This window comes from the organism of the source record quoted next, unplaced genomic scaffold (assembly GCF_019419815.1).
Source record: "Pyrus x bretschneideri cultivar Hongxiangsu unplaced genomic scaffold, Pyrus_bretschneideri_v1 Contig265, whole genome shotgun sequence".
NCBI lineage: Eukaryota > Viridiplantae > Streptophyta > Magnoliopsida > Rosales > Rosaceae > Pyrus > Pyrus x bretschneideri.
Window position 1 is genome coordinate 622,372 of NW_025999574.1, and position 14,321 is coordinate 636,692.

Here is a 14,321-nt window from a genome sequence, read left to right on the forward strand (position 1 = left end):
ATGAATTGTATTGTTGAGTTTAACAGCGGGTGAAAGTAGCTTCGAGAGCTTGAAGAAAATAATATACACTAAAAATGATTTTGAGGTGCATTCATAATCTTATGGGGTCTCAATAGTCTTTTTGTATTAAAGTGTATAAGTAATATTTTATGAGGGGTGCATTCAACAATATGTGAGGTGCTAATGGAAAAACCCAAAGATCAAGGAACAAAATTAACAAGAGTGTATATAAGGTAAACCCAATTTTTATCACTTATGTGTGCTTGTGCTTACTCTAAGTTGTTAACAAAATATTTTGAGTCATCGTATATTTTATCGATACGCCATTTGAGATGGCATTAATATTTCGTTGATGTGCTTGTGCTTTGTTGTTGGTAAAATATCAATGTCATATGAACATCATATTGAAGAAATATTGACACTATCTCGATGAAATATTGAAATCGCTGTCGACATACTACGACAACACAATATCGAACATGAGATAAATAATGTAGATAGTGTATCAATGAGATATAGATCCAATTGATGAAAATAGTATCACCAAAGGGACACAATATCTACGAAAATGATATCAATGGAGAAAACCAAATATATTTAAATTAACAAAATCAAAGTCAAATACAACATATTTTTAATTCAATGACACCACTTATTAGCACTATCATTTTCTGAGTGGAAGGAGAATAAAGCATCGAGACATCCACGCAACTACTTTGGCACATGTTCTTCCGAACAGATTTCTTAATATGTTATTCCGAACAGATTCCTTAACATGTTCTTCCGAACAGATTCCTTAACATGTTCTTCCGAACAGATTCCTTAACATGTTCTTCCAAATGCTCTGTTAGGATTTGTGCTTTTAGCTAGAGAGCGCAGCGTGGGAGCAAAAGGAGTCGACGGAGAGGTTGAGAGTGAAGGGTCGGCATATCTGAAATTATGACTCTCAGGGATCTCCTCCATATGATTTTGAAGAAGAGGTTTTATTATAAAGTTAATTGGTAATATGGAGATCAGTTCAACGTCTTATAATCTTTGCAAGGTTTATTCTTTCATTAATGTGAAGGTAAAATGTGAGACTCTTTTACGTCCACATTCTCACACGCCATTTAATATGTGGCTAATTTTCAAGTCAAATACGTGGACAAAACGAAACAAATGACGTGGAGCTCGTGTCGCCGTTGGGCTTCACACGTGGACCTACTCTGATACCATGAAGAAGTTGAGATTCCACCATAAAATTGATTGGCAATATGGGGTGCAGTCCAACCTCTTATAAACCTTTGCAAGATTAATCCTTCCACTGATATGGGATTTTTTTAACTTCACATACTCAATTTCAAAAGTAGGTTTTAAATTAAGAGTATTTTCATCAAAGAGAACTAATTGAAGCTAGGCTATTTTCTGTTGGTTGGTCTGTAACTGGGCTAGTAATCCCAATTTCCCTTTATTTTTTCCTTAGATTATGTGGAGAGATTTTTCTAAGTGCTAGGTATTCAAGTGGTACTCCACATGTCCTTATATAAGTGGAGGAAATTATATATTTTTTTTTGTGGTTCTCCACCTGTATTAAGACAATTGGAGTGCCCACTTAAATACCCGGCACTTTGAAAAAAATTTTGATTATGTGCACAATGTCCATGGTTTGTGATAGAAGAGAAAGACTTGGTTTATCGTCGTAGCGTTCTGGTCAAATAATTATGTGTAAGTTTTACTTTATATGACAAGATATTATTAAATCGAAACATCTGTGATTGTGAACTCATACCATACGGTTGCTTTTATAGATAAGCTTTGTGTCATGAATCATGATCTCATGTCAACTTCAATCATTGAATTTTGCCAATGTTTGTTTTTTTAGAGAAGTAGGATATTCATTAATATTGTGAAAGATTACGTACAAAGAGGATACGGTGTTTCAAGGTGAGTATCGAAAAAAAATATTGTCAGAATTTCAACTCGATCGAAAGAAAGAAAATATGTCACACTATAATTACATAGTTTGACTATCCTCTTAAAGAAGATCAACAATTAAGTTCAGAGGCTCCTCGAACCATATGAGATCTTGTGCTGCCATCAAGCCATGCCTTGTCAGCCTATGGGCTTGTTTAATACACATAATTGGATTGAATTGGAGATGATCAAATTTCAAGATATTTAAAGGTGGGAGTGAATTTGTTTTCATTTGGAAGGGATTAGAAGAGAATTAGCTATGAAGAAAATTCATTCCATCTAATCCTATTTAAGAAGAATTAGAATGGACAAGTTTTCTTCGCAAGTAATCCACTCTTCTATCCTTGAAGTGTTCATAATTTTATAATTTCTCTCTGCAATATACTTTTAATTTAGTATGTCATCCCTTACAATTCAAATTCCAATCATTTTGTGTCAATGTCGTTTTTCATTTAAATATGTTATTGGACCTTGATTTTTAAATGAACAGTGATTTGGCCAGGTCCTTTTGCTCTAACAAACAGATCAAGCAGCAGGCCACCACTTCGGACCAACTTCGCCCTAAATCTAGATGATACTATTGTGCGCATTAAAACACAAAACGCAAAGGTTGAGATTTAACCAAATAAGACGGCTCACTCGTTAAAAACAATGTGCGAGGGAGGACAATGATTTGGCCACCTTAAAACACCGTATCCTCTTTGTACGTAATCCTTCACAATATTAATGAATATCCTGCGTGATTTGGCCTGAGGTTTGGAAGACAATGATGAAAAACCAACGTTATGGTTAATCAACCTGCTTCACGTCCATGCTAATCTACTTGGAGACATCGATCGTACCCCTTTCGAGGATTCGACACCGGTTCTTAGCCCGATAAGCTTAGAACTCATTGTTCACCATATATGTACGCATTTATAAGTTGAAATCTTTAACAAGCAAAGCATAAGCATAGAAAAGAATCACGATCAGTTTATTAAAAGTCAGTTAACTTGTAGTGCAAGTTTCCTTACTGTTAATTCACTGGATTTACAATTCATTCTGTTGGCTAGGTTTTCTCCATACTCGTTTCTAACTAGTCTTGCTCTTATCGGGCGTGAGCAGGGGCGGATCCATAGAGGGACCAAGGTGGTCCCAGGACCACCTGAAAGTTGGAAAAACGCCTATGAAGGTCCTCCGGGGACCCTCCAAATGTTTCGGCAGGGGGGAGAGATCTACTTCTAAGACTATATAGGCTACACCAAGGCAATTATTTTGTCAAATAATGTTGGTCAATTCAAAATCCATCCATGGAGGAGGTGAAGGAATTGCACAGGGGTACAACAGCTTTCTCGCGAGGAAGTTGAAAGAGACGCTGATACTTTCATTTTTTTTTCCCTTCTACGTTGAAGTTTTGGACTTCTCATTTATTCAATTAACATCTTCATGGGCTATCAAATTTAAGAGTGACAAAAGCCCACTAACTTTAAAGACCTTTAATTTGTTCTTTTTTTTTTTCTTTTGGAAGTTGCCCATTTTTTAGATAATTTAATAGAAAAAATAATTGATTTTGGAGAACTATTATCTTCTTTTCTTGCCAAAGAAAAGACTTTATATATATATATATATATATATATATTTCGTAAAAGATAGAAAACTATCAATGTAAGAGAACAAGGGAATTAAGGCCACTTAGTACTTCGATTCTCACCAAAGACGAATTCGAACTACATTATTATTAGTCAATTTTAAGACTAAGCCCACTCACTCCTCCTTAGTATAGATATTCAGTCAACCTATCTCCCGCGCTTACGAAGATCTCCAGCGGCAGCATAGAGTACCCTTGGTACAAAAAAGAGTTTCTTGCCTTCCATAGAATCATAAGAGCGAATGCAAAGCTATGCCTAGGCAACTCCAGGCGAATCTTGTCACAGAGTCCCTCACGGACATCCCTCTAGCCCTCCAGACTCCGACAGCCAGTGAGCAATCGTGCAAAACATCCTCAGTTGTTTGCGACCGTTCATTGCAAAACAAGCAGCTTCCTTCACAATCAATCTTCATTTTCTGCAAATTAGCACACCATGATAATATTGTGGCAACTGGCAAATCATATTTCTGATGATATTTTGTTCGAGCAGATTTGCAACCAAAGAATCTGGATTGTGTAGGAGCCACTAAACTTGCTTTTTTGGTAAAACCCAAACTAAATCATATAGATCTCGGATCGTGCCAATGGTTAAGATTTATAAAACTCATTTGATTAGACAAGCAAAGTCATACTAGCACTTCCATTGTTTAACATATTAACTTTGTTTGTCTAATCAAATGAGTTTATAAATCTTTGTAAATCATGTGGAGATGAATACCTCAATTACAATCACAAACCTCAATTACAATCACAAGTCCTGCTCTACATGTTTTGTACAATCATGTTAAACTGAATTACAAAAGATACTAGTGGTAGTCTTATTATCGAACAATAAATTCATACGTTGATCCAATGCAAACTTAAATTTTATGCGATAACTTCCAATTAAATAATAGATATGCCTTAATAATGTGATATCAAACTAAATATTTGTGATTTACATGTAAAAAAAATCATTATACTAAAAAATGCAAAACTAAAATTTTTCAACAAAAAACTCAAAATATCATCATTTTCTATTTAGTTTTTTTTTTTTTTTAAAAATATAATGGGTGGCAAATTACTGTAATCTACCTATTCCAGGATCGGAAGAAAAAAATAAAGGAAAACTAATGAAAATGACTTAAAAACTTTGAGTTTTAACGATAAGGGCAGAATAAAAGGTAAAATAAATAGTACCAGGTTTGATTTTTTTAATGTAAAAATGTAATTTTTCATTAAAGTTAACAGTACTGTAGATTTTTCGTTAAAACTAAAAAAAAAAAAAAACAAAGGTAAAAAATGATGAACTTTAAAGTGGGGCCGCGGGAAAAGCTTTTGTAGCGTCAAGGATTTGACGCGTGAGGTAAGGAAGGAAGTAGAGAACAATACAAAGACAAAAGAGCCCCTTGGGTTCCTTGTGTCTTTTAAACCCCAAAAATCTTCCCCCATCATTTTCGATTTCAATTTGCCGACTCTCAATCATGAGCAACGAATAGTAAGCGCTATTTTCCTTCTCCCCCAAACTTCCCATTTCTGTCAATTTTTATCACGTGCCTGAATTATATCTTACCGATTTTCTGTGCATTTTTTGGGTTTTTTTTTAGCGATTATTTGTTCAAGCTTTTGCTAATTGGGGACTCGTCCGTGGGAAAATCTTGCTTGCTTCTCAGATTCGCTGTCAGTCAATTTTCTTTTCTCCTTTATGTTTAAAAATTAATATTGTGCTTATTTAGAAATAAATTTTAGGGTTTTGAGGTTAATTTTTCTGTAATTGGTTCTCAAATTAATGCATTTTGCTGCCTTTTATTTATGCTTTCAGGATGACTCCTATGTAGACAGCTACATAAGCACCATTGGAGTTGATTTTGTGAGTATATGTATATGTGTGTATATATGTATATTTATATGTATATGTATATATTTATATTTGTATAATTGCTTTGTTGTTTTTAGTTTATTTGTTGACGTTTGCTTATTATTTTCAGAAAATCAGAACAGTGGAGCTGGATGGCAAGACAGTAAAGCTGCAGATTGTGAGTAGCGGTTGCTTTCGTTTTTCTTTTTCTATTAAATGTAATTACTTGTTGGGGCCAGTGAGTTCTACATGTATAACAACAACAACAAAGCCTTCTCCTACTAACTGGGGCCGACTCTATGAATTTTAGAACGCTAATGCGCTCGGTTTTGTGTCAAGTCTTCTGTTAGCTCCTCTTCCTAGATCTTCCTCTGCCCCTCTTGTCTTGAGCCTTTGTCTCATAATCATATCTTCTAACCGTAGCATCTATAGGTCTTCAGTTCACATGTTCAAACCACCTTAACCAATTCTATCTCACCATAACCGATTTAGCATGTATGTTTAAGTTTGACTAAAATAATTTTTTTTTTGTTATGGGTCTATTATGGGTTTTGAATCAATTGGTGTTATCTTATTTTCGTGTGTCTATTGGACTTTTGGTTAAAATTGTTCTCCAAAATTTGATATGCTTCTGATGTAAATGAACATTATTGGCTGTCTATTTGCATGCCTTTTCTTTAGTGTCGTTCTTGATGAACAATTTCAACTTAACAGAAATTTTGTTCCAAAACGACTGCAAAATTGTATATTTCTGTCATGAGAGAATAGTTCTAAGTCCAGTTCACCAAGTCTTACCCAGGCAGATCAGTAGAAGTATTAAATTGATAGACAGGATATTTATTGGAAATGTTATTTATGATCCCTCATGGAAAACTGAATAGGGTGTTCAATTGCTCTTGCTTGTTGATTAATCAACATTCGGTAGGAAATTAACATATTCATCTTTTCTGTTATTTAGTGGGATACTGCTGGACAGGAGCGGTTCAGGACGATAACAAGCAGTTACTACCGAGGAGCACATGGGATAATTGTAAGATTGTTTACTTGCTTTTTGTATTTTCTTTCGTGCCTTGGGGGTTAGCAGGGTTGAAGAAAATTAATGGTAAGAATAGATCTTGAGCCCCTGGAACTAGAAACCCTTAACTGGGATGGATGCACATGATTTGGTGCAATTGGTCAAACCTGCATGATGAAGTTGGCTGACAATGTTATAAATTTGATGTAGATTATTGATACCCCTTTGTATATATTTTCCTTTCTTTAAATCAAAACGCTTAATATTACCTTAACTATCTTTCTTTCATTTCTATATTAAAGTCGGTAGTTAATGAAAGCGAGTTTTTTTTTTTTTTAAGCTATTCTGAAACATTAACTATGCATGACTTTTTCATATTACATTAGAATGTAATGTGTGGTTTCATTCTTTACCATAAATGAAAGAGTCTTAATTCTACTGGAATTCATCCAGATTGTGTATGATGTTACCGAGATGGAGAGCTTCAATAATGTGAAGCAGTGGCTGAATGAGATTGACAGATATGCAAATGACAGCGTGTGCAAGCTTCTGGTTGGTAATAAATGTGATTTAGTTGAGAACAAGGTTGTTGACACACAAACTGCTAAGGTAAATGTTGTAGTTTAGTTGCGTGAACAATTAATCAGTTTACTTTAAATGCTTATTTTCTTCACCACACTTTTGGGCAGTTGATATGCTCAGTCCACTAAAAGCATCAAACCTGTTCCATAAAACTGTTAAAACTGTGGGCGTGTTTGCATGTTGCTTAATTTGCATGTTTATTTACCTCTTATTTCCAGTTACAAGTCTGGTTATGTTTATTGCATATTATAGTGCTGTAATATTAATTCTTTTTGACATTAAGAAGTGTACCTCGAAGTGCTTTGCATTAGTAGAGTGGGTCTTCAAGGTTTGAGCTTCTGGGAAGTTGAAATGCTCCTAATGACGTTCTGGATGATTCACATAAATGTTGAGTCGGAGAAAGTGATTTTCCATTGATGAACATACAATCTTTGTCTATCAAGCTTTCTATAAATAACAATGATTTGTTAATAATTTCTTGCTGTGGCTTAACTTTCTATCTTGTTTGTAATGATGCACCGTAGGCTTTTGCTGATGAGCTTGGGATCCCTTTCCTTGAGACAAGTGCTAAAGACTCGATCAATGTTGAGCAGGCTTTCTTAACCATGGCTGCCGAGATAAAGAAAAAGTAAAACCACTAATCAACTCTTCCATGCTATAATTCTAAACTCCTTTAACCTAATAATTGCTCCAATGATAACCGTAAAATATCTGTCAAAATCTGTGATATATTTCTTCTTTAAACTACACCTAAAAGAAGAGGAGGTATTAAAAAACGATCTTACGGAATAGCACTTTATTTTGTTTTTGTTACTGTTTAATTTTGTGGACAGATACTACATTGTGGTTTTACTTGCTTGTAAACTCTTATCTTCGTAATCGTTTTTTCGTTTAAAATTTTGCAGAATGGGAAACCAACCAACTGCTAACAATTCGAGCGGAACTGTAGAAATGAAGGGCCAGCCAATTCAGCAGAACAGCAATTGTTGTGGTTAGTCATACCATTCCTAGTATCAAATCTGTTATAAAATCCTAAGGCAGTGGAACTGTGTTGACCGAACTGTCGTGTGGATCCTTCAGAAACTTGTAAAATATTGCCTACTTGAATCTTTGTCTACGGAGAAACTGGAATTAGGCCTGTTAGATGATCGGTATTAAACGTCTACGATGATTGAAAGAAAAATTTGCAGGATTAACGAAAAAATGCAAGGAAAAAGTCGTGCCGGATTGAAGAGTGATAGTTGCATTTGAAGAGTGTTCTTTGCTCAACCCCCTCCCTATGGATTGCCATTAGATTTGTTTGATTTAATTGACACGAACTCATGTTTGAACCCAAATGATGGGTAGACCTGAAAACCCGAGTGAACCCAAACCTGGTTAAACTTGAATGAACTTTAGCCCATCAAACCCGAATTGTGAAAGGCTGGTTAGGATTGGGTTGACATTCCAACACGTTCGACCTGTTTGACTGACATCGTTGGAATCAAATCAACTCTTACAAACCTTTGGATATTTTCTTCACTTTGCCCCTTCCACAAAGTTTTGGTTTGATGGCATTCTTCATCAAATAAATGATTTGAATTTTTGGGCTAAGGGAGAGTTAAAGCATTTTAATTGATGTTTTTCTTTCATTTACACGGAAGAAAATCAAATTCGTGACCCTTTCCTCGCCACTTTGGTCAATCCGTTTGAATTAAAATTTTCATTTGAATTTATTTAGAATTTTGGATCAAATTCCAAAATTAAAATGATGGACAGTAGAGTGGAACACACCAATTAACAAAATTAAAGAAATAAAGGACAATTTCAAGTCAATAAGGTTCTTTACTTTTAGAGAGTCGGGAGAGGGGATCATTGTTTTGCAAAGAAATTGTTTTCACGACTTGAAACTATGAATTTCTTGGTTACAAAGAAACAACATTTCTGTTATGCAAGACTCGTCTTGTAATGCAAAACTAAAGAAGTAAAAAACAAAAAAAAAACAAAAAAAAAAACAACGGATATTACAGTGAGCTTTTCTCCTGTATGTTTGGAGCCAGAGATCAACTTGGAAAATTCAACAGAGGGAATGTGGGATGACATACCTTTCTCCTTGAACTGAACCTACATATGCGTCGTCCAATATGCCCTACAGGAAATGACCTAAAAGCCCATCTCAAAAATCTGATATTACATTTTTGGTAGAATTGAAAACAAATGTTTGCTAAAACGAGAGAATTAAAATTGAATAGATAAAATAATACGAATATATACCTCTGTTAAATCATCGATTCAATGTTTTGAATTGCTCCTGTTTAGCTCTACAAAGCTAACACCCTCCTTTTTATCTTGGTCTTCAAATGTTTCAACAATTAACCCCATCATTTTGAAAATGGAATTCAATACTTGTTAAGGAATTAGAGAACGATACATGGCTGCACTATAATTGTGTGTATAGTACCTTGGTCTTGAACTATTTTATAGGTGAAGGCAACAATTTTGGAACCCCAATATTGGGAAACAATGTGCCAGATTGATTTACACACCAAATTTGGTTTAGTTTTTTTTTAGATTTGTTCAACACGTGGTTAGTATTTCAACCCATTCTAGATGTAGGCGACGATTTTCAAACCACAATATTGAAGAAATAATGTGTCTGGATTTGGGGATGGATTTAATAAACCGTATATGGTCTAGATTTTGTCTAGATTTGTTTGACATGCGGTTAGTAATCAATCCATTCTAGGTGAAGGTGACAATTTTGGAACCACAATATTGAAGAAACAATGTGCATGAATCTGGAAATGGATTTAATACACCGTATCTAGTTTAGATTTTCTCTAGATTTGTTCGACAAAGGGTTTAGTTTTTCAACCCATTCTAGATGAAGGGACGGTTTTGGAACCACAGTATTGAAGAAGCAATGTGCTTGAATCTGGAGTTGGATTTAATACGTCGAATATGGTTTAGATTTTCTCTATATTTGTACGACACGTGATTAGTATCTCAACCCATTTCATATGAAGGCGACAATTTTGGAACCCCAGTATTGAAGAAACAATGTGCATGAATCTGGAGAGGGATTTAACATTGTATCTAGTTTAGATTTTCTCTAGATTTGTTCGAGACCTAGTTAATATTTCAACCCATTTTAGGTGAAGGCGACGGTTTTGGAATCATTGTATTGAAGAAACAATGTGCCTGAATGTGGAGATGGATTTAATACACCGTATTTGGTTTAGATTTTCTCTTGATTTGTTCAACATGTGGTACTATTTCAAACCCATTCTAGGTGAAGGCGACGATTTTGGAACCATAGTATTGAAGAAACAATGTGTGGAAGAAAGATTAAACGACGAAATTATTAACCAAACACACGTGGCAATGACCTAACAATTTGTTGTACCATTTTATTTTTCCTATTAACAAACATAAAAAAATGTTGAATACAAGATTACTTGAACCACGAGCCTCTTGCATAATGCTTTTAATTCTTAAAAAATAGGCTTTTTAGCTAAAATGGTCCCTAAGATTGACCTAATTTCTCACTTTAGTCTCTGAGATTAAAAATCAATAAAACTAGTCTCTGATTTTGTCCACGAACAATCGTTTTGGTCCTTAGTGAAAATCTCTATTAAATAAGGAAATAATAAAAATACCCTAAAATTTTGTCTAATAATTTTAGCCTATTATTTTTTAAGTTGAGGATATTCTTGTCATCTTGGTTCTTATAGAACAAATATTTTCACGGAATACTCAAAATAATTAAGGGTGTGCAAACCCAAGAACCTTCGATTTTAAATCTTAGGAACCAAAGTGAGAAGTATGCTAATCTCAAAGATCATTTTGGTTAAAAAACCTAAAAAATATCGAATACCGCAAAACTATATTTCGTTTCAAAGTAGACACCGAAAAAAAATAATCATCGCAACTTCGGAGTGGGGGTATAGGCATAAGCCTTCCTAGACTCCATGACTTCCTCAAACCAAGCGTACCGTAGCGGTTTCTAATAGCAATAGTTCGAATGCGGTTTCTAGTAAATTGGTGAAAAGTAATAATTTTGGCTCTGACCTGTTTAAGTATTTCTACAAATACAATCCAAACCTCGTGAGGCTTAATCTTACTTAGGTGTTTCATCCATCTAATCATCACTGTTATATACCTCATAGATATACCCCTTACAGAAAAAACCCGGGCAACGGGAAAAATAAATTATAGTTTGACAAACGACTAAGCAACAAGAATAAGTTGAAAGCAATAATAACCCACGACAGAGACGAATACGAAATGAGGAAGAGAACAAATACCGGAAAAACTCAATTTAATCAACCTCAGGTTGAAGAACAGCAAGCCTTCTTTGTATTGACCTCTGAATCTCCGGTGACTGCAATTGTCTTCCCTTCTTTGATGCTTGCAGGTGTTGGCTCGCCTGATGAGATAGACTTCTTACTAATAATACGGTATATCTCTGCCAGAATTGTCTGGAAAGCCTTCTCAACGTTGATTGCTTCAAGAGCAGATGTTTCAATGAATGAAAGGCCTTCTTTTTCGGCATAGCCCTGGGCATCTTCTGTGGCAACCGCACGTAGATGCTTCAGATCAGTTTTGTTCCCAATCATCATGATCACGATGTTTGAGTCAGCATGGTCTCTTAATTCCTTCAGCCACCTGCTTACGTTCTCAAATGTTGTTGGTTTTGTTACATCATAGACAAGTAAAGCTCCAAGGGCCCCTCTATAGTAGGCACTAGTGATTGCTCTATATCGCTCCTGTCCTGCTGTGTCCCATATCTGAGCTTTCACAGTTCTCCCCTCGACCTGACAAAATGAACAGGAGGTCTTAAACAGCACAACATTCATCCACTCAAGTGTAAGCCAAAATACTGTCTTATTGACTGAGGGAGGTCTTATAGAGCATGATATTCCAGTCATGATACTTTTACAAAAGGGAGAGCTTTTAGATGTGTTCTAATTGCAATGAAGTGGTGGGTGATAGAGGTGAGACTTTGCTTGTATGATCCTGACCAATCCCAACTTTGGACAGCTTGGCCCAAAGTATTCGGTAAGTTCAACAAGCACAGACAGAATTCAACATGAGTTAAAAGTTTGGCAAACATATGAAGGAGTATCACCAACACAAGCAACTCAAGCAACTTATCAGTGAACCTGTTTAATACAAACCCACATATAGGGAAGGACGAAGAGATGTCCACATCATTGAAAAAATGCGGAAATCAAACCCCCAGTCACTTCAACTTGTGGTCCATTTCTTAGGTTCAACTTCAAAGATTATTTATTGTGCATACAAATACAACTGATCTCATAAATTGAAGTCATGATTCTTTTACAAAAGGAAGAGCTTTTAGATGTGATCTAATTGCAATGAAGTGGTGGGTGATAGAGGTGAGAATTTGCTTGTATGAACCTGACCAATCCTAACTTTGGGCAACTTGGCCCAAAATATTCAGTAAGTTCAGCAAGCACAGATGGAATTCAACACGAGTTAAAAGTTGGTCAAACATATGAAAGAGTATCACTAACACAAGCAACATATAAGTGAACCTGTTTAACACACACCCACATACAGGGCCGGACCAAGAGATGCCTACATCATTGAAAAATGTAGAAATCAAACCTCCAGTCACTTTAACTTGTGATCCATTTCTTAGGTTAAACTTCAAAGATCACTTAAGGTAAAATTAGCCCAATAGGAACCCATTAGTCATCGAAATTGTGCATACAAACACAAATGATCTGATAAATTGAAATGATAATGATGGTTATGATTTCCAATTTTGTCTAATTTATAAACCTTGATGGAGGACTGAAAAATAAAAGGTCCTAATCATTGGACGGCATACTAGTTTGAGGAAATCCACACTTCTCATTGTTTCGTGAACATCCAGTATTGATCCTTCCTCTTCAGTCTTCATACTTGAAATCCGTTATCTCAACAGTATTGGTCCACTACTTAGATTTGTTTAAACAAGTTACTGAAAATTTTACATATAAATTTCTCGCCAACGCAGTCAAGATATCATAATCTAAACACCACAAAAATAACAAGAAACTAACTAAAGAAGATATGACCAACCGTCCCAAGACTCCCTCAGGGCTCATAAGGCAATGTTCGGCAAGCAAGAGCAAACTCCCTAACCCCACAATGCCTGCCCGTAATTGATTCCAAAAAGGCAGGGGCAAGTTTTTAGTATCTAGTTAGGGAATTTGGATTTCTCTTATAAGCAATCGGATTTAGGGACAATCCATCTTTGATTCCACACCATTTCTCATTTCTCACATCATTAGTAACTATATGATCTGCTTAAACTTCAAAAGAAAAGTAAGCAGATTACAAAATGGAACTTGGTACCCCATGGAGTGAAGAACAAACCCAATTGAATCGGTTCTCGAGAATTCAACAAATTGAATTCAATTCTGGAACCAAGAAAACTAGCAGATCTGGAACAATTTCACATTATACAAATTGGAAACCGATCCAAATCCCGGTTCAATTAAGCATTTCTCAGAGAACCCAGATCCAATTAACTCAAGAAACATTAAGAACGAGCATAAAGAATGAGATCAATCCCGGTTCAGTAACAAATACAAACACAATCGGTTTCGTGGGGGTGTGTGTGTAATGCATCTATATATATAAATATATACTGGAGAGCGAGAGAGAGATACAGAGAGAGAGAGAGAGAGGGAGGAGGTGAACCTGGAGAGTCCGGGTGGCAAATTCGACGCCAATGGTGGACTTGGACTCCAAACAGAACTCGTTGCGAGTGAATCGGGAAAGGAGGTTGGATTTCCCTACGCCAGAATCGCCGATTAATACCACTTTGAACAAGTAATCGTATTCCTCGTCCGGCCTTCTCGCCATATCTCTCTCTTTCTCTCTGTTTTTTATTTGTAATTTCGATGTTAAGCGAAGAAGAAGCAGCAGCAGCAGAAGCGGAAGATGTGTGGAACGGACGAAAAATCAAAAGCCGTGATGTGGGTTTCGTTGGCCTTTTTGGCAGATACAAAATGTCCCCAGTCTTTTGACTAAATTACCCTTTACTGTTTAATGGCTTATTCACTTGTGATTTTGGAAATAAGAGTCAATTGGTACTAAGATTTATCGGTATTCTTTTTCGCTCACGTGTGAGAGTTCTTAGGTTTGATTCTTATCAAAGAAAAATTTGAACCACATTGAGGCTAAGCTCACATCTGCCTCCTAGTGTAGATAATATCGTTTGTTAAAAAAAAAAATTGAAATAAGGGTAGAAAAGGAAATTAAAGTAGGAGATGTGTAACGGAGAGGCATCCTTGTACTCGAGTAGGTGA

At 35.6% G+C, this 14,321-nt stretch overlaps 2 protein-coding genes across 2 annotated transcripts; one reads left to right on the top strand and one right to left on the bottom strand.

Annotated features, from left to right (window-relative positions):
* The first annotated feature begins 4,970 nt into the window (after positions 1-4,970).
* On the top strand, positions 4,971-8,125 carry LOC103945013 (ras-related protein RABD1). The gene is made up of 8 exons (XM_048587354.1): positions 4,971-5,057; positions 5,167-5,239; positions 5,382-5,429; positions 5,548-5,595; positions 6,376-6,447; positions 6,886-7,041; positions 7,539-7,642; positions 7,920-8,125. Exons 1-8 carry the CDS (start codon positions 5,044-5,046, stop codon positions 8,008-8,010), a joined length of 606 nt encoding a protein of 201 aa, XP_048443311.1. The 5' UTR covers positions 4,971-5,043; the 3' UTR covers positions 8,011-8,125.
* Positions 8,126-11,036: 2,911 nt separating this feature from the next.
* LOC103945012 (ras-related protein RABA2a) lies at positions 11,037-13,985 on the bottom strand. The gene is made up of 2 exons (XM_009355519.3): positions 13,711-13,985; positions 11,037-11,810 (listed from the first exon to the last, which is right to left on the bottom strand). The coding sequence occupies exons 1-2, from the start codon at positions 13,873-13,875 to the stop codon at positions 11,325-11,327; spliced, it is 651 nt and encodes a 216-aa protein (XP_009353794.1). The 5' UTR covers positions 13,876-13,985; the 3' UTR covers positions 11,037-11,324.
* Between the last annotated feature and the right edge of the window lie 336 nt (positions 13,986-14,321).

Coding starts and splice junctions, on each gene's coding strand:
- LOC103945013 (XM_048587354.1), top strand. Junction 5,430..5,547: donor GCACCATTGGAGTTGATTTT/GTGAGTATATGT, acceptor TATTATTTTCAG/AAAATCAGAACAGTGGAGCT. Junction 5,596..6,375: donor AGACAGTAAAGCTGCAGATT/GTGAGTAGCGGT, acceptor TCTGTTATTTAG/TGGGATACTGCTGGACAGGA.
- LOC103945012 (XM_009355519.3), bottom strand. CDS start 13,875: ATGGCGAGAAGGCCGGACGAGGAATACGATTACTTGTTCAAAGTGGTA. Junction 11,811..13,710: donor TTGCCACCCGGACTCTCCAG/GTTCACCTCCTC, acceptor TCATTTTGTCAG/GTCGAGGGGAGAACTGTGAA.